Raw genomic sequence first — 18,469 nt, forward strand, 5'->3', positions numbered from 1 at the left:
TTCCTCATTGCCATGGCTCCTTTCCAAGTCCTCATGTGTTTTTTAAAGACACGTAACTTCTTAAAGGGAAGCTCAATCGGGTTGTGCATTACGTGGGGGGAGGACTGCAGTCTGCTGGGGCGGCACCAGGATCTCTGGCTTCTGACCCCCGCTGGGGTCAGGACCCCTCTTTCCATCCGCGCCCGGCCCGAGGGCCCCACTGAGCTGCCCTGCTCTCCCGGCCGGAGCCCCGAGGCCTGGGGTCCCCCCCTGAGGGCGGGGAGGGCAGTGCAGCCCCATGAGCATCGCCCGCCAGCCCGCCTGCCCTCGGGAGGCTGGCTCTCCGGGGTCAGGCCCAGGGACACCGCAGGGCCCAGGCTGGCGTCGCTGCCGCCGTCTCCCTGCCTCCAGCTCCGTGGGGTCCCTCTGTGCCGGGCCCAGGGGAAGGGGCGGGGGCGCGATTCTGAGTCCAAATTCTCCAGGAAATTTTCTCTAAGAAAAACGCCCGTGTCGCTGCCTGCTCCAGGGGAGTTAGAAACAGAGCTTCCGTCCACCTTCGGGGAGCAGTCACCCCTGGTCCTGGCAGCCCGGACCGCCCGCGTGCCCGGGGAGAAGGGACCTGCCCAGACTGTCCATCGCCTAGACCAGTGGTCGGCAAACCGCGGCGCGCGAGCCACAGGCGGCTCTTTGGCCCCTGAGTGTGGCTCTTGCATAAAACACCACGTGCAGGCATACGTGTACAGTGCGATGGGAACTTCTCGGCCCATGCGCAGAAGTCGGTTTTCGGCCGGGGCGGGACTACTTTGGAGAAGTGGCCTTAGAGCACTGCCCTACACAATGGTCCTGGGAGTGCGCTTGGCTGGTGAACACGGACGGCATGTACCCGGGGACCGGGGACCGGCTCACCCGCCCCTTCCTGCCCCTCCCTGAGCCCGGGCTGCAGGCTGGACACCTCCCAGGCACCCGGGGTCCATCCCGTCAGCGTGTTTCTCCAGCACCTGTCCTGTGCCAGGCACTGCCAGGGCTGCCGGGACTTGGGCAGCAAATAGCAACCACCTCTCAGCTCCCTCGTTTTCTGGTTTTGTACAGACTCTGACCTCTCTCATCCCGTTTGCTCCTGGAGCCGTGTGTGTAAACCCTGGCTCTGGCCTGCCTGCCCCCCTCCGTGAGATCTCCTTCCCGGCACAGGGGCCCAGAGGTCACCAAATGCCCCCCGAGGAGGACAGGGACACAGGAGGGCGGTCCCGGCTGGATCTCACACCCGGTGGTGGGCTGGGCCTCCCACAGTCACCGGCCACGTCCCCTCTCCCCTCACTCAGCAGTTTTACACAGAAAAAAAAAAACCGGCTTACATCGGGTGTGGATGTAGGGTTGGGAGGTGTGAGTCAGCCTGCCCGCGGCCCCGGCAGCTGCAGCAGTGACAGGCGGAGGCCAAGGGGTGCATGTGCTGAGACCAATTATTTTACCCCCCACTTCCTAGCTCCCCTTTCCCAGCTGCCGCAGCCCTCCGCAGCGCAGACCCCAACCTGTGAGCTGCCAGGGCCAGGCCAGCTCGTGCACAGAGTCCCATCCACGCTGGGAAAGCCTCGGCCGAGTCCTCTTCTGCTTGCCATTCCGCGAGGGCTCCGGGCCGCTCTGTCAGGGAGCCTGGGGCTGCAGCCGCAGGCCGGCTCCCGGGTCCCCTCCCTCCGCAGAAGGGCCTGCGGGAAGCGCGGACTCGCCGGCTCCGGGCTGCAGACGGGCTTCTCCGTGTCCTGGCCCCGCTCATCGGGGCACAGAAGGGACCGCGCTCAGACCCCTGCCGTCCCTCCGCCAGGCGGCAGCGTCCGGGGCATGCCAGCCTGTGCCGGGGCCTGAGGGTGCAGCCGCGGGCACAGCGGGTGGAGCTCCTCCCAGTGCCCCTCCCGGTCTCAGGGCGACTGGGAGCCACCGCTCCCCGGGGTGGTCTCAGCGGAGGGGCTGCCCCTCTGGGCAGGGAAAGGCCGGCAGAGAGGAATGGCCACGGAGCCAGGCACCCGGCAGACCCCGATCAGAGGACGGAGATGTTGGCGGGGCGGGGAGAGCCAGGACTGACCCGGTTTATTCTAAGCTAAGAGGGAGCCGGGAGCCGAGCCGGGAGGCCCCGTCGGGGCGGAAAGGGCAGAGAGAGGCCGCTGGCCGCGTCCAGCCCCTCAGTAATATCCTGTCCGCCGGGCGGCGCGGCCAGGAAGGGCTTCTTGCTGGAAATTTCCGGCGCTGCCTCCGGAGGCCGGGCCGGGCGGGGACGGCCATTGTGGCCGCACAGATACCATCACGATGGAGAGGGCGGCGCAGGCCGGACCGCGGCCACAGCGGTGCCTGCGGCTCCGGAGCCAGCCGTGCGAGGGCGGGAGGCGGCCCGTCTCGGTCACTGTGGTCCCCAGCGCCTGGCACAGAGGCCACCAACCGACCAATGGTTTTAACCGAGACCTGGGCCCTGTTCTGGGAGAGCCCTCCGTCTAAGGATGCGCACCGTGCATGCGCACATACACACACACGCACACGCACACACATGCACTGTGCACACACGCACATGTGCACATATATGCACACGCACACGCACATACACATGTATGCACACACATGCACATACACACCCACGGAGGAAGCATGACACCACTTTTTCTCAGTTTAGAAAAATTATTTTCTGTTGTTGAAACAAAGCGGGCGAGGCCAGGGTGTTAGATTCTGTAGCCCCTGAGGCTCTTACTAATCAAAACACAGGTTTCTCCTTGTTTCCCACAGCTCCCTGCCCTCCCAGCACCGCCCTCCCCTCCCCCTTTACCCCCCCACACCCCCTCGTAGCCCTGCTCAGCTCTCACAGCCCCTGAGACGCCGCAGGCCGGCTCCCAGCTTCCTCTCCCATCCCCCCGCCAGTGCCGCCTCCTTCCCCGGCTGCGGCCAGTGCCTGTGCCGCCTCGGTTCCGGCTGGCTGTCCTGGAGCCGGGGTCTGAGAGGACCCGGTGGGGGTGATGGGTGCCCCACAGTGCGCAGCCGAGGTGGCCAGGCTGCCTCATGCAGAGTCACTGAGGGCTCGGTTATAACCTGTTACATGTAGTCACAGAACGACACCAGGCTTATGTATAACTACAGCTAATCACATGTGCACAGTTCACACACACAGTAAACTAGTTTATCCTTATGAAACACCCCACGGTGTATAAGGAGCCTTTACGAGCGTGACTTTCAGGACAGCCTGCCGGATAGGAGGGTAAACTGAGGCCCGGGAGCTGTGCCTGCCCGAGGGCTCTCAGCTGTAGGCGGAGCAGGGACTGGAGCGCAGGCCTGGCTGCCCCCCGGGTGTGTGGGGAGCCGCTGGGGGTGGGCAGAGTGAATGAGACAGGACCCCGAGCCTGGACAGGACCAGGCGGGACAGGACCCAGCCCGGCTGGGGCTGCGCTGTGCCCCGAAGCCCCTGGAGGCCCTGGCAGCATCTGGGACTCAGACGGCGGCTCAGAGCCGACAGAGGCGGTGGGCAGAGGAGGGAGTGTCCTGGGCCTCGGAGGGTGGGGCAGAGGGAGGGGGGAAGAGGCACCCCATGAGGGAGTACAGGGGGGCAGGCCAGCACTGGGTCTGCCGTGGGCGTGGAGGGCGCTTGCTGTGTGAGTGGGGACACCTGGTGGCTGTACACGGCCGAGTAGCCACATCGCTGGCACCTCCTCCCGGCAGGGCGATCCTTTGCCCTGTCTCTGCCTCTTGCCCACCTCCCTGTCTGTCCTCTCTGCCTGTCCCGGCTCCAGGGCCACCCCCTGGGGCGCGGGAAGAATCAGAGGCGCCAGCGGTCAGGACTGAACCTTCAGACAAGGCCTGTCCCAGCTGCACACGGCCCCCAGGGGCTGGCCTGTTGCACCCCAGCTTCTGCGCCTCAGCTCCCTGTCCCTCCTCAACTTCAGCCGAGTGCTCCATCCCCTGGGCAGTGCCTCCCTCCCGCCCTGGCCAGCCCCCTCTGCTCCACAGACGGTCCCTGCCCCTCTCTTCCAAGACCCAGCCCGCGTCTGCAGCGGGAGCTGGCCTCCAGGGGAGGCCGGGCCCACCGGACGGCAGCCCTGACGTCTGAGCGGCAGGATCGACGGGAGCTCGGCTCCCGCTTACCTCCGGGCACCTGGAGGAGGAAGTAAAGGCAGCAATTAACGTACAAGGGGGTGGTTTGTGCAGCTTCAGTTCAGAGGAAAAGTTTAATTATCCCCAAATCCGAATGCAAATTAATTAGCCTTCCACATCGGGAGGGGGCGCGTCCCTGCGCCTGAGTCACTGCGTCACTGCGGCTCCGGGGACGCTGGGGGGAGGTGGGCGGCGGAGCCCGGGTCCCAGCCCCCGGCCGGGGCGGCAGCTGTCCCCACCGGCCCCAGTGGAGTCTGAGGTGAGCACCGCAGCCCCCTGCACCCGGGGGTCACCTGCCCCAGGCACAGAGCAGGGAGAGTGAGAGGAGGGGGGGAAAGAGGGAAAGGAGGGGACAGCTTCGGAAAATGGGGCCCAAGACACTTTTTGTGTTTCCTTTCCTCGCGCCTCTTCCCTCACGTTCCACGGAGAACATGGGCCGTGGACGCCATTGGGACTGTCCGGGGGGCCCCAGTGGAACCCTGCCCCTCAGGGCCATGGCCACTGGGGTCAGCTGCTGGGGAGAGAGTGGCCATCACTGCCCGGCAGGTTAGACCACAGCCGCCCTCCCTGTCGGTTAGAAACGGGGAGAGCTTGCTTAGAAATACGCAGCAATAGCCGAAACCAGTTTGGCTCAGTGGTAGAGCGTCAGCCTGCGGACTGAAAGGTCCCAGGTTCAATTCCAGTCAAGGGCATGTACCTGAGTTGCGGGCACATACTGCAAGAGGCAGCTGGTCGATGTTTCTCTCTCATCGACGTTTCTAGCTCTCTATATTTCTCCCTTCCGCTCTGTAAAAAATCAATAAAATATATTTTAAAAAAAGAAGAAGAAGAAAAGAAAGAAATACGCAGCAGTAGCTTGTCATCACATCATATCACCTCCACCGCCATCACCGTGGGGTCCGCACGGAAGGGGCTAAACAGAGAATCTGCAGAGTCCAGGCAGGACTGAGCCCCAGGCAAGGCTGAGTGAGGCCGGGCCTCAGAGAGAATGAGGGGGAGCTCAGACATCATCAGACTCCCCTTCCCAGCACCCCCTCCTGTGTGCCAGCGGCTCCCGCTCTGCCCCCAGCCGGGCTGCCCTCCACATGCAGGAAGCGCGGCCGCGGGCAGCCCGGAGCCTGGCTTGTTGCAGCTTCAGCTTCTCCGAAGGAGGAGGATCTGGTCTCGAGAGTGAAAATCCAGGAAAGGGGAGGAGGTGCCGACCTCATGAGCCAGCAGGGGAAATGCAGTGAGACCTCCACACCCCGGGATACTGGGCTCAGAGGGCCGTGGTCGCCCGTTGGTGGAGAGACGGAGAGAGAGAGCCTCACGGACTGCTAGTGTGACTGTCAAATGGCGGGCACTTTGGAAGCGGTCTGACCGTCCACAAACTGTTAAACATGGTTACCGCCGGATCCTAGAGAACTGAAAACACAGCCCGCACAGAAGCTTATACACAAACCTTCGTAGCAGAGTTTATTTATAACAAGAGTCCCGACGCACGGAGATTTGTGCAAGAACTGGCCTTCCTTCCTTCCCCTTCGCTCGCCGTGCCTTCTCCACGGAGGGCAGGCTCTGGCTGGGGAAGGCTGGGGCAGATGTGGGCACAGAGGACCTGGAGCTTGGGGGAGGGGACAGGGGAGCAAGCCAGTGCCCACCTGGGTCCCACCTGAGGCAGGAGGAGCGGGCAGATGGGGTCGGTGAGAGTCACAGGGTGGCAGAGACATGCCAAGACCAGAGGTGGAAACGGGTGTGTTGACATTTGTGAAGAGGGGAGAAGAGCTGGGAAACCAGCAGGCCCGCCCTCCATCGATTCTGCCGTCAGATTGCCGGCGGGGTCCGAGCGCCGATGAGGGGGCAGCAGGCGGACGTGGAAATACGGTGTATGGGTGCGCCGGGCATGGCTCTTCCCAAGTGAACCCCAGTTCTGGTTCTGGGGGGGTCCCCTGCTGGTGGATCAGGAGATGCTGCCGTCCTACTGCGCCATGATTCTGGCAAGACGCGTCTGTTCCCGGCCCAGTTCTCCCCGCCCTGGGCCAGCGGAGGAGGGCGGTGGGGACGGCAGTGGCCAGGGGGGCTGGACAGCCATCTCCTGGCTCCTGGCCGTGCTCAGAGACCACCCACCGGTGCTCGGCAGCAAAGGAAGTTCAGGCTCTCGTGTGAGAAGGGCCCCCTCTGGGGAGAGAGTAACTGAGAGAAAGAAGGGCCTGAAGCTGGTGGTGGTTCTGTCTCTGTTCTGTTGCCAGCGGGCCACCTGTCCGTGGTGGGCGTAGGTTTCCTCCTCGTCCCCCCTAACCCCCCCATCTCTGTGGGCCCAGGACGCTGCCCGCCCCTCAGGACAAGCGACCTTGAGCCTCACTGTTCCCGCAGCGACAATCCCCGGCCGTCCTGAGCCTGCCCAGACGCCCAGGCGCCCCGGCTCGGAGCCGTGTCCGGGCTGCCCCAGAGGAGGCCCACCTGTTTGCTCTTCGCCTAATGAGCCTCTCGGTTTCCCCTAACGAGGCTGAACGCTCCCCGCTGTGGGGTCACTGGTGGGAGGGGAGGCTCTGGCTGTGGGGTCACTGGTGGGAGGGGAGGCGCTGGCTGTGGGGTCACTGGTGGGAGGGGAGGCGCTGGCTGTGGGGTCACTGGTGGGAGGGGAGGCGCTGGCTGTGGGGTCACTGGTGGGAGGAGAGGCTCTGGCTGTGGGGTCACTGGTGGGAGGAGAGGCTCTGGCTGTGGGGTCACTGGTGGGAGGGAGGCGCTGGCCGCAGGGGCTGACGGTCTTGGGGCCGCAGCCGCCATGACGTGCAGCCCTTAGGGGTGGCTCTGGCCAGAGTGGCATCCCGGCTCTCGGGACTGTTTCTGCGCTGGCGGTCCGCCCTCGCTCGGTGTGGCTTCTAGAAAAGGGAAGAAGGCAGAGGAGCGGGTTCCTCCCGGCTGCACCCGCACGAGGGCACCTGGGAGCCGCACGAGGGCACCTGGGAGCCGCACGGCTGCTGGCGGTGGGGACGGACGCCGGCTCCGGGCCGTGAGGTCGGCACAGCAGGGCTTTCTGAGTCAGAGATCTCCTCGGCAGGTGGGTTCGGCTTCTGTTCGTGTCATAATGGGGCCGCGTTGCTTCTCTGGTTAAAGCCCACCTGTGGCTCTTCGTGGCTCCGCGCAGTCCGGCCCCTGCCCGCCCCCCACCCCCCTGTACAGCTCCCCCCTTCCCCCCTGCAGCCCCGCCGGCTTTTTTTATTTTTTTTAAAATATATTTTATTGATTTCTTACAGAGAGAAAGGGAGAGGGATAGAGAGGTAGAAACATCATGAGAGAGAGACATTGACCAGCTGCCTCCTGCACACCGCACACCAGGGATGTGCCCGCAACCAGTGTACACGCCCTCGACCGGAATCGAACCTGGGACCTTCCAGTCCGCAGACCGACGCTCTACCACTGAGCCACACCGGTTTCTGTCCCTCCGGCTCCTGAACCTTTTCTAGAACCAGCAGAGCCCCTGGGGCCTCAGGCCTCCGTGCTGTCCGTCCCCTCGGCCCAGCACGCTCTTCCCCGAGGTGCTGCCTGGCTGGGCCCTCCTTTCAGATCCCAGTGTAAATGTCCCCTCCCTGGAGGGGCAATGTTAAAATATGTACACAGGTAATTTAATTTTAAAAAATTTAATAAAAATAAAAATAAAAAAATAAATGTCCCCTCCCTGGCGGCACCCATGTCCCTGCGCTTCATGGAAGTAGCCACAGGCCGCGGTGCTTTTATGAATTCACTTCCTGTTCATGGTCTTGCCCCTGAAGGGAGTTGGCTCTGGGAACATGAGGCTCTTGTCTGATTTGTTCATTCCCAGGCCTTCCCTCAGCACCAGGCACTCAGGCCCCTGGGCAGCTGGTGAATGAGTGAGTGAGTGAGTGAGTGAGTGAATGAGTGAATGAGTGAGTGAGTGAGTGAGTGAATGAGTGAATGAGTGAGTGAATGAGTGAGTGAGTGAGTGAGTGAGTGAATGAGTGAGTGAGTGGCAGGGAGCCGGCTGGTTTCCCAGACGCCCCTCCTCTCACGCCTGCTCTCCCTTCAGCTACGGGGACATGGTGCCCAAGACGATCGCCGGGAAGATCTTCGGCTCCATCTGCTCGCTGAGCGGCGTCCTGGTCATCGCCCTGCCAGTGCCTGTGATCGTGTCCAACTTCAGCCGCATCTACCACCAGAACCAGCGAGCCGACAAGCGCCGGGCGCAGAAGGTGAGCGAGGCCGGGCGGGCGGGCGCTGGCCAGGCGGCCCCGGAGCTCCCGAGAGCCTGGCGTGGGCGCCGCCGGCTTGGAAAGTGATAGATGAAACAGAGGGGGCCGGAGCCCGGGATGCCGGGACACAGGCTTTACCAAAGAGCAGAGCACCCCTCCGGCTGCTTCCAGAGAGAGCAGAAGAGGGCGAGGGCCGGGGTTCATGCACTTTTAGAGGGAGGATGGGGACAGGGCTTAGGGCTCTCAGCACACGCTGACTGGTGGTTTCATGGAAGGCCTATGATTAGGGGCCTAGGGACTCAGGAATCGGGGGCTTAGGGTGTTTGGCAGGAGCTGATGGGTGGTTCAGTGCTCAGGAATGTCTGGCTGCAGGTGGAGTTTACATCTGTCCATCAACTGGAGGAAGGGAGGATCTATCATTCCAGGCTTCTGGTAATATTTAAAAAAAAAAAAAAATTGGGACAAGTGGGTTTTATGAGGGGGTGCAGGGTAGCCCTGGCCGGGCACCGGGGTAGAATGAGAAGAGAGTGAATGGGGGAATTCCGTGAGGTGCAGTGTAGACGTGAGCTGGCTAATGGCTGTGAGACTGATCTGTCAACCCCCATAATAGAGACTGAGGGGGGACAAGGGTCCCAGCGAATTCAGAGAGGGCAGAATGAGTGGCCCTGGTGTCCATTAAAAAGGAGACCGGCTTACCTGCCACCACAGTCGTTCCCCAAGGCTCTGTCCTGGTGATGTGAGTCTGTGGGGCCCTGTCAGGGCCTGGGCAGCTTCTTCCGTGGCCAGTCCCAGGAGAACTGGGAGCTCCGAACCGGATCCAGAGGATGGCCTTGCTGGACTGGCTGAGGCCAGACTGGAGGGCCAGATGACAGTCTGATTTCTGGTGGCCTTCCCTCCGCACCTGGGGCAGGGCCCAGGCGGGGGTCTCGGGTTTGAGCAGGACTCGGCTCAGTGTCCTTCCTTTCGGCAGGTGAAGCGTGGGCCCCTGACTTACCCGCAGGAGGACCGGCACTTCGTTTGGGGTTCGTGAGTGGTGGCCAGGAGCTGGAAGGCCTCCTACTGGGCCTCAGCCTTGGCCTGATCTCGCCTGCTGTTGGATTTGGGTTCCTTGTCTCTGTTATTAAAGGCCCGGAGGTCAGGTTAACGAGGTCCTTCTGAGGGGCTTGTGGACCTGAAGTCGCGGCGTATGTCAGGGAGTGAAGGTGGTCAGTCAGTGGGAAAGAAACCTGAGGTGCCTCCCAGTCTGTGAGGCTGGACATAGAGAACGGGATGTGGACTCGGACCATGCCCTCAGCTACTGCTGCCTCCCGCAGGGGTAGAGGGGACGCGGGAATAGAAGCTGCTGAGGAAGGCGGTCTCTGGGCCTGAGGATGAGTGTCAGATGGGAAAGGCTGTTCGGGAGCTCAGGTTCTCAGGATTTGAGCTCTAGGGACTGGGGAGGAGGCAGCTGCTGGTTCAATCTGAGAGAGATCAGGGAGTGAGAAGGAAAAGGCCAGCACTTGTGAATGCGTTTGCTGGAGGCCACAGGAGCAGAGATTAGGCGGAGGGCACAGGGGAAGGCGGGCCCGGTTAGAATTCTCAGGGGTAGGAATGCCCCACCTACAAGGGCTGGACCAGGACTCCGCTGCTTTCGTAGAACGTAGAACATGAACATAGAACCCAAAACGCATAGCTGAGGAGACGAGAAAACTGAGGCCCTTCCAGGTCAAGGGACCTAGGGACTTAGGAATCGGGGGCTTAGGGTGTTTGGCAGGAGCTGACGGGTGGTTTAGGCTCAGGAATGTCTGGCTGCAGGTGGAGTTTTCGTCTGTCCGTCAGTTGGAGGAAGGGAGGATCTATCAGGCAAAAGATGGGCGCGCAGGGGGATGCCACCCGTCCTGACCGGCCCCTCCTTCCAGCCTGAACAGCCTCCTGGCGCCAGCTGGTGAGGGTACTCGGATGGCGACTTTCACCAGGACGGGGAGGGCCGAGGGGTGTCCACCCATCGGAGCATCTCACCTGGAGGGGGACTCTGGCTACAGGGGCCAGGGCCCTGGTTGAAAGGTGGTTATTGGAGGCTGAGGTTTTGTGTCCAGACTTCATTCTTGCTTTCATTTCACTCCACAAACATATACTGAGCACCTACTGGGTGCAGGCCCCGTGCCCTGCAGCTGGCCCTGCACACACAGGCAGCCCCCACGTGGCGGGCCTGGGCCTCAGGGGTCTGTGTCGCCGTGGCATACAGCCATAGGCCCAGGGAGCCAGCTCCGGGATGGATGTGACCTACATGTAATAGGGCTTAATAGTAGCACCCAGGTCACATAATTACATAATCGTGTGGCCTGTGGCCCCCCCTTGGCCTGTGCTGATGAGTCTTGGCTTATCTTCTCAGAGTGAGTCCCGTGGCCAGGCCCAAGGGGCAGGGACACGGGGCCAGGGCCAGGCTGACAGGGATGTGGCCAGCAGGTGAGACTCAAAGGAATCCTCGGCTCCCCCAGAGCCGGAGCCGTGCCCACCCATTCAGCAGCTCCCTTCCCCTTGGTGCCCCCTCTCTCCCTTCCCCTTGGTGCCCCCTCTCTCCTCCCGCACCCCCCCCCCGGCTTCCTGGAAAACCCCATCCACGCAGAGTGGAACTGAGGCCCTTTCCCCGTGGGCTTCCAGGGCTCCTCCTGTGACTGAATCCAGAGGCATCGGCGTTGGCACCTTCCTCCCTGCCACCGCCTTCGGCCCCTCGGCCCCCCTCCCCCTCCCAGGCTCCCTGTGAAGCCAGAGTCAACATTGCAGTGTTTCCACTCGCCTCCAGCTGCTGGGCCAGTCTGCCGCCTTTCCACCTGGGGCTTCCCGGGAGAGAAGGGCGAGAAAGCAGAGGGCAGGGGAAGAGGGGAGACTGCCCGCTCCTAGGACCTGAGGCCAGGGGGTCCCGGGGACGTTGTGGGGCGGGGAGAGGGGGGCAGAGAGGGCCAGGAGGCTGATGATGGTCCTCAGCCCAGGCCACAAGCTCCCATGAGCTCAGCCCACAACTCAGGTGTGGAGACTCAGTGTCCTCACCCGCTCCCTCCCCTCCCCGGCTGCCTGTGCTCCGGTGATTACTGCAAACAGTCACTCCCAGAGGTTTGCCTGGGACTGTTCTGAGCCGTGGGATTTGGAGATCAGGGAGGCAACGGGCAGGGGACAGAGGGGACACGTCTCCAGTCCTGCCTGTCTCTTTATTTTACTGGAAATGCTTATTGAGATCATCGATCCACAGGCACCGTGAGATTATCACAGCCAGGGTGTGGGCACCGATGCAGCTGGTCGCAGGTGATCCGCCCATCAGTCCAGCTCAGATTTCCCCTTTCGTTGTTGGATGTGTGTGACGTTTCCTACAATGTCCCCTCCTCTGTACGTTTGTGCTTTAACCCCCACCCCCTCCCACCCTAACGTCTGGAAACCCTGTGTCCTCCGCGTACCAAACGTTTTCATTTGGAAAATGTCGTACGAACGGACTGCTCAGCAGGCACCCTGACTCGCTGCCTGTGAGTCTGGGAGACTCAGCCGGGTGTGTGCATCCAGGGGTTCCTGTGCCAGCTGGCGGCTCCATGGGGTGGAGGCATGGCACGGGGTGGTGCAGCCATCTCCAGAGGGGTGAGGCCACTTGGGGTCTCTTATTCAGGCTGCTGTGAACATCCAGGGCAGATTCCACAGGAACATTTCTCTGGGATCCATGCCTGAGGGTGGCTGCCTGTTCTCTGGGCTTTTCCATTCATTGTCCTCCCTCTGCCTCCCCTGGGGCAGGAGGTACTGATCTCAGGGTCACAGGGGGCTGCAGCCAGACAGCGGGAGGGCTCCTGGGACCGCACCCAGAGCGGTGGCCCCTCCTCTAACCCCAGCATCCCCATGCCTGCTGACCCCGGCTTCCTGGGTTGGCAGTGTTTAGAAACCTGACAGGAGCTGAAATTCTGGGAGGAGAGGGGTGTGCCGGAGGCGTTGTTTGGCCTGGAAGTTGCAGATCTGAGTTGGCCTTGCTAGTTCACTGCCTTACCCTGGTCAGTCACTTCCCCTCGCCTCTTCCCTTTTTTAATCCTCACCCAAGGATATTTTTATTGATTTGAGAGTGGGAGAGAGACACACACATTGGCTTGAGGGAAACATCGATCGGCTGCCTCCTGGGATCAAACTCACAACCTAGATGTGTGCCCTAATTGGGAATCGAACCTGCAACCCTGGTGCATGAGACAGCGCTCCAAACAGTGGAGCCACAGGGCCAGGGCCATTGCTTGTCTTTAAAAAAGCCTAGATCGCCAAAACCGGTTTGGCTCAGTGGATAGTGTCGGCCTGCAGACTGAAAGGTCTCAGGTTCGATTCCGGTCAAGGGCATGTACCTTGTGTTGTGGAGTCGAACCCTGGAGTCGGAATAAGACCACTGGAGGCTGATGATTGATTAAAAAGCAGGCAAGGATTTATTGAACCGGTCAGGACCGCTGCAAGAGCACCACACGCAGGTGGCCACACTCATCACTGCGCCGTTCCAGGGGTAGGCAGTCCTTTTAAAAGGTCTAAACCACATACATTTTTCTTTGTTCTAAATGCTAAATTCTGCAGGTGGTTCCCAGCCACATCCTGCCGGACGTTGGAATGTGGCCCTATCTTGCATACAGATAGTACAGAAGCAGAGCTGAGTGGTTAATCTACAGTTTCTACTCCTGAAGCGACTGAGTCAGTGGGAATTGATCTCCTGGGCCACAGGCACAGGGGAATTGCCTTAGCCTCCAGGTCTCCACCTGGAAGCCGAGGCAGCTACCCTATTGTTTAACCCTTTGCACTCCGAACCATTCTGGACATTGGCTACCAGCTACTCGACGCTACTTTGCGGTAGGTGCGTTGAATTAACTCAATTCCCCGTAATCACTAATAAACTGCAATGTCCCCTGAGAGGGGACAGCGGAGTGCAAAGGGTTAAGCAAGCAAGCGAGTGCCCAAGCCAGAATAGCAGGGTTACAATTCAAACCGCAGTTTTTACCCAAGTATGGTTGCTGCCACACTTCACCTTGGTTGCGGGCACATCCCCAGTAGGGGGTGTGCAAGAGGCAGCTGATCGATGTTCCTAACTCTCTATCCCTCTCCATAAAAAATCAATAAAATATATTTTAAAAATAAAAAAAAATCCTAGATGAGGTAGGCCCCGGAGCAGTGAGCCCCTTCAGCGATGATCACCGTGGGCTCCTACGCAGGTGTGACCTCCTCCCCCGGGGCCGCCCGGCACCAGCCCCGCCTGAGCATGCTCGGCTGAAGCTCTGTGCTGCCCCAGAGAGAGAAAAGTGTGAGCCCCACCCAGTTGCAGGTGCTGGTTTCTGTAAACACAGCGGAGCCTCTTTATCCTGGTGGGAATGATGAGGCGCTGCCGCACATCTGAGTGACAGCCTGCTCCCCTAATGGAGCCCGGGGGGGGGGGGGGGCGGTAAAAGTGCCGCCGAGGAGCATCTCTCATCTTGGAAAGTGATGGAGACAGACCCCCGACACCAGGAAGCCGGGCGCTAAGTGGTGTGGTCGCGTTCTATAGGCTGCGATGAGCTTAACACGATCCATAGGCAACTCTCCCCTCCCAATCCTCACCCAAAGCAATACCAGCCGCACCCCAACTCAGGCCTGGCTTGAGTGGAGCCGGGGGGAACGGCTGGAGCAGTGCCCCAGCGGGGTTGTCCTGGGCTTGGTGTGCTCAGAGAGAGAAGAGGTCACTGCCCTCCCGGCCCCCCATCCCGGGAGCCAGCTGCCTCGGCAGTTAGAGGCAGACCCACCCCACGTTCAAGCCCTGGCTCTTCCCTTCTGGAAGCCAGAAAGTGAACGTCCCCTGCAAGAACGCGCTGGCCACGGGGCGGCTTCCCAGGGACAAGGTGGGTGTTGTCTGCCGGCAGCCGGCAGCCCCTGCTTCCTGTTGGCAGGCCAGCAGCCCAGCTGGGAACGGCCAGTTTCCCGGGACTCCTCCCGCTCAGAGGCCAGCTGAAGTCACCCGTGGACTTCCCCGGAGGCAGGAGGGCCCTGCCTACAGGAGCGCAGCCTCCTGCTTTTTCTAAACCAGCAGGAGCCCCTCTCCTGGCCTCCTCCCTCTCCCTGAGCATGCCCGAGGCCTGGGCACCGCTGCGGCAGGAGGGCCCTGCCTGGGCCGCAGGAGCTGTGGCCTGTGAGGCACTGCCTGGGCCGCAGGAGCTGTGGCCTGTGAGGGCACTGCCTGGGCTGCAGGAGCTGTGGCCTGTGCTCCTTGGAAGGATGCAGTCTGTTGGCGATGAGAACTAGCCAGCAGCTGAGCCGATAAGGTCAGGACACTGGGAAGGAGGGAGGACTGTGATGATGGTGCTTCTCCTGCAGGATGACTCCTGGCTGCAGAGGCAAGTGGAACCCCTGGGCTCTCTGATCCTGACAGTGTCAGGGCTCAGGCCCAAGCGCAGGGTCTGTGAACGGAGACCCCTGAGGCTGCAAGCAGCAGCCTCCTCCCCGCCTCCCTGCGACAGCCCAGGCCTGGGCCTTGTCAGGCTCACTGTCCTTACACGTCACTCTCTATCTGCCAATCACAGAAGGCCCGCCTCGCCAGGATCCGTGTGGCCAAGACCGGCAGCTCCAATGCCTACCTGCACAGCAAGCGCAACGGGCTCCTCAACGAGGCCCTGGAGCTGATGGTCGGTGCCTGGGGCCCCGGGCTGGGAGGTGGAGGGGATGGGAGGTGCCCGGGGCCCTGGATTGGGAGGTGGAGGGGATGGGAGGTGGAGGGGATGGGAGGTGCCCGGGGCCCTGGATTGGGAGGTGGAGGGGATGGGAGGTGGGGGTTTGAGGGGGGCCCGGGCTGGGAGGTGGAGGGGAGGGTGGGCCTGTTTTCTCAGGCAAGGGGCACCAGCACCCCCCGCCCCCCAAAGCCCCAGTGTGAGCCCTGAGACGGCCATGTTTCCACACCGTCCCCAGGTAGCAGCCCCTGCACACGCCTCTCCCCTGGGATTGTCACCACTATCGCCAAACCAGCTTTAGCCCAAGGACCCAGCCCAGCGGCTGGCATGCGCTATGGTGACCTTACATTCGGTTCACCCGGATTGGTCCAGCGCCCCCTGCCCTCTGTGGGGAGGAGGGTGGAGGGAAGGCGCGCGGCTCTATTCTCGTCGTCCGTCTCCCAGGGCACCCCGGAGGAGGAGCACGCGGGCAAGACCACCTCGCTCATCGAGAGCCAGCACCACCACCTGCTGCACTGCCTGGAGAAGACCACTGTGAGTCCCGGCCCCGCCCTGGCTCTTCCCGGGGTCAGCACCACGTCCCACACTGGCCCAGCTTCCAGTCACAGTCTGTCCCCCAGAGTCAAAGCAGCGATGAGGTCTCTCAACCCTCGGGAGGAAGCCCCCAAGTGGGCAGTCACCCAGGCAGGGCCAGCTCTGCCCTGCAGCCGCCCCGAGGCCTCCCCCGGCCTCTCCCGACCCGCACCCGTCCCCCGCCGGCCGGCTGTGACTGAGGCTAAGGCTCTGCCCGTCAGTCTCCAGGCTCTGATGGGCATCGTCTCCAAAGCCGGGGCTGAGCTTCTACGCCTGGGGCGAGGGGGATGCCCTGTGTGGGTCCCTCTGCTCCCTACAGGCCTCCTGCAACAGGAGCCGGAGTCGAGGAGGCAGCTCCTGTACTTCCTGAGCAGGGCGTTCACTTCTGAACAGTTTACTGCTGACAGGCATGGTTTCGGGCGACATGGTCGGAATGTGGAATGATGCCTGTGCCTCTCCACCAGACCGGAAGGAAGGGCAGTGGGCCACCTGGGACCCTTGGCAACAGAAGCGCCAGGCATAGCGGGGAGGGGAGAGGAGTCAGGGCGGAAGCCAGAAACACCTGAAACCCGTTCCTGGCCGTGAACCTGCCCAGAGCTGCGGGCAGGCTCAGCACCCCGAGGCAGAGCTTCCCACCCCGAGGTCCCCGCCGGGGACGAGGTTAGAGGATGCTGAGCCCCATGAGGACTTCAGAATGGGGTTTGGGGGTCCCTGAAAACCCATCTGCAGATATTCCTTAGCGTCAACCTGTAGGCGCGTGTCTACCATCTCTCAGACTCGGAGTTTGCCAAAGGGACGGGCTCGGCCCTGACTGCCCCTTCCAAGTGCATGTGCTGGGCGGGATGGGCGGAATCACTGGGTTTGAAGGGCTGGAATGTTGGCACTGAAGAAAGACTTGGGGGGTCCGGGGATGGAATGCTGGCATCAAGGAGTAGAGTAGAATGCTGAATTCGAGGGGCGAATGTCGGATTGTGGGGTGGGACACTGCCATGAGAGATGGAATGCTGGGTTGCGGGGAGAGATGCTGGGGCAGACGGAAGGAATGAACTGGTTCGGAAGGAATGAACTGGGTCGGAGCAGGGTGGTGCTGGAGCCGAGGGCGGGGAATGTTGGGACAAAGGAGGGGAATGCTGGAAGCAAGGGCTGGAATGCTGGGACTGAGAGACCGAGTCCTGAGCTTGGGAATGCCGGAATGTACAATGAAAGGTGTTTTTATCTTCTGTTGGCATGTTGTCCTGTAGGGGTTGTCCTATCTTGTGGATGATCCCCTGTTGTCTGTACGAACGTCCACCATCAAGGTATAACTTTTTACAAATTAATCCATGTTTTCTCTGCGTCTGTGGAGTCTCCTCCCCTGGTCTGGTTCTCTGCATGTGCTGCTGACTCTACGGCTCCTCCTCCCACTGCTCATTCCGCACCACCAGCTTCCAGTGTTTGTGAGCCCCCAGCTGCCTTTCCGAGTCCCGACAGCCTCCCCCCGGGGCGGGGCGGGGCGGGCGGAGGCTCAGGGCCCGAGGCTGTCCTGGGCGTCCAGGGCCGCCCGGGCGCCTCCCCAGCTCCGGGGGGACTGCTGGTGTTGGTCTCTGAACTGTTCTCGTGCTCCCGCCCGTCAGACTCCGCCCGCGTGGAGTGCCATAGATGTCCAGTCGCCTTGAGCAAACAGCCATTTCTCATTTCTCTCGGGTTCAGCTCGGCCCCATCTGATGGCCTCTAGTCAGGAGGCTGTTAGCAATCCCTTCCCACACTTACCCTTGACTTAGGGAACCCTGTGTCCCCAGGTATCCATATCCCCTAATCAGGTGGAAAAAAACAGTAATTAAATTATAACCCTGACAGCGTGGCCGCACTGGCTTCGAGCACAAAGCCCTCCCAACTGAGTAATCGGTGCCTTTCTCAGCTTCGTCCATGGCCCCCGATTCCTGAGGCTCTCCCCATTCAGTCCAGAAGACAACTGGCACCCCCCCCCCCAATAGCAGCACCCCCTTCCCTGCCACCAGGTCCTGTGTGGAGCCTGCAGACAAGTCCCGTCTGTTTCCAGCTCCGTGTCCTGTACCGTCGGCACCAAGCTGCGGAGGGCGAGCTCACCTCCCCATGACTTAGCCACCCCGCCCACCCTCAGCCTGACCCAGGGCGCCCACAGACCTGTCCGCCTTCCTCTGCTGCCTGTCTGTGCCCCGGGCAGCCGGGAGTCCTCTCCAGCCCGGAGCAGGGACAGGCAGCCACCCCACGTCCGGGGCCTCACCTCCTCCTCCTGCTTCCCACAGAACCACGAGTTCATCGACGAGCAGATGTACGAGCAGAACTGCATGGAGAGCTCGATGCAGAACTACCCGTCCACCAGGAGCCCCTCGCTGTCCAGCCACCAGGGCCTCACCACCACCTGCTGCTCCCGCCGCAGTAAGAAGACCACGCACCTGCCCAACTCCAGCCTGCCGGCCACCCGCCTGCGCAGCATGCAGGAGCTCAGCACCATCCACATCCAGGGCAGCGAGCAGCCCTCCCTCACCACCAGGTGGGCCCGGCGCTCCCAGAGCCAGGCAGCGCGGCCCCACAGCTAACCCAAGGCCCTCGGGGGGGATAGTAGCAGGCTTAGGCCCAACGTATGGGTAGATACCAGGAAAAAACAAAACTTCCAAAACCCACAGATGGCCTATCCCCGTGCAAAGAACGGATCACGGAAATAACGTTCACAACTGTGCTCACCCGGCTCGGCCCAGGCCGACTGTGAACCTCAAACAGCCGTTCCCCTTCTCCGCATGCATCTGGCCCGCCCAGCCCTCCGTGGACTGCCAGGGCTGCGGGAAAGCAGCAGTAGAAAGCCACAGATGACAGGCAAACCACCCACCAGAGGGAAGACCTCTCCTCTGAGTCCAAAGCCCCATCTCCAGGACTTTTGCAGCTGCTGGTGGTTTAGGCAGAACAAGGAGGGTGAATAATTAT

The 18,469-nt window shown here is 61.8% G+C and overlaps 1 protein-coding gene across 2 annotated transcripts in view; it reads left to right on the forward strand.

Moving 5' to 3' along the window:
- KCND3 (potassium voltage-gated channel subfamily D member 3) overlaps window positions 1–18,469 on the forward strand; it is a 119,363-nt gene that overhangs the window by 96,112 nt on the left and 4,782 nt on the right. Inside the window, exons 3-7 of one of the 2 annotated variants that reach the window (XM_084866219.1) lie at window positions 8,123–8,285; window positions 14,813–14,914; window positions 15,401–15,490; window positions 16,771–16,827; window positions 17,794–18,041. In XM_084866219.1, the coding sequence (XP_084722345.1) occupies window positions 8,123–8,285; window positions 14,813–14,914; window positions 15,401–15,490; window positions 16,771–16,827; window positions 17,794–18,041 (660 nt within the window). The remainder of the gene's footprint in view (window positions 1–8,122; window positions 8,286–14,812; window positions 14,915–15,400; window positions 15,491–16,770; window positions 16,828–17,793; window positions 18,042–18,469) is intronic. The other variant, XM_084866220.1, reaches the window with a different exon arrangement.

The sequence above is a fragment of the Pipistrellus hanaki genome (genome assembly GCF_964339955.1).
Source record: "Pipistrellus hanaki genome assembly, chromosome: 18".
Classification (NCBI taxonomy): Eukaryota; Metazoa; Chordata; class Mammalia; order Chiroptera; family Vespertilionidae; genus Pipistrellus; species Pipistrellus hanaki.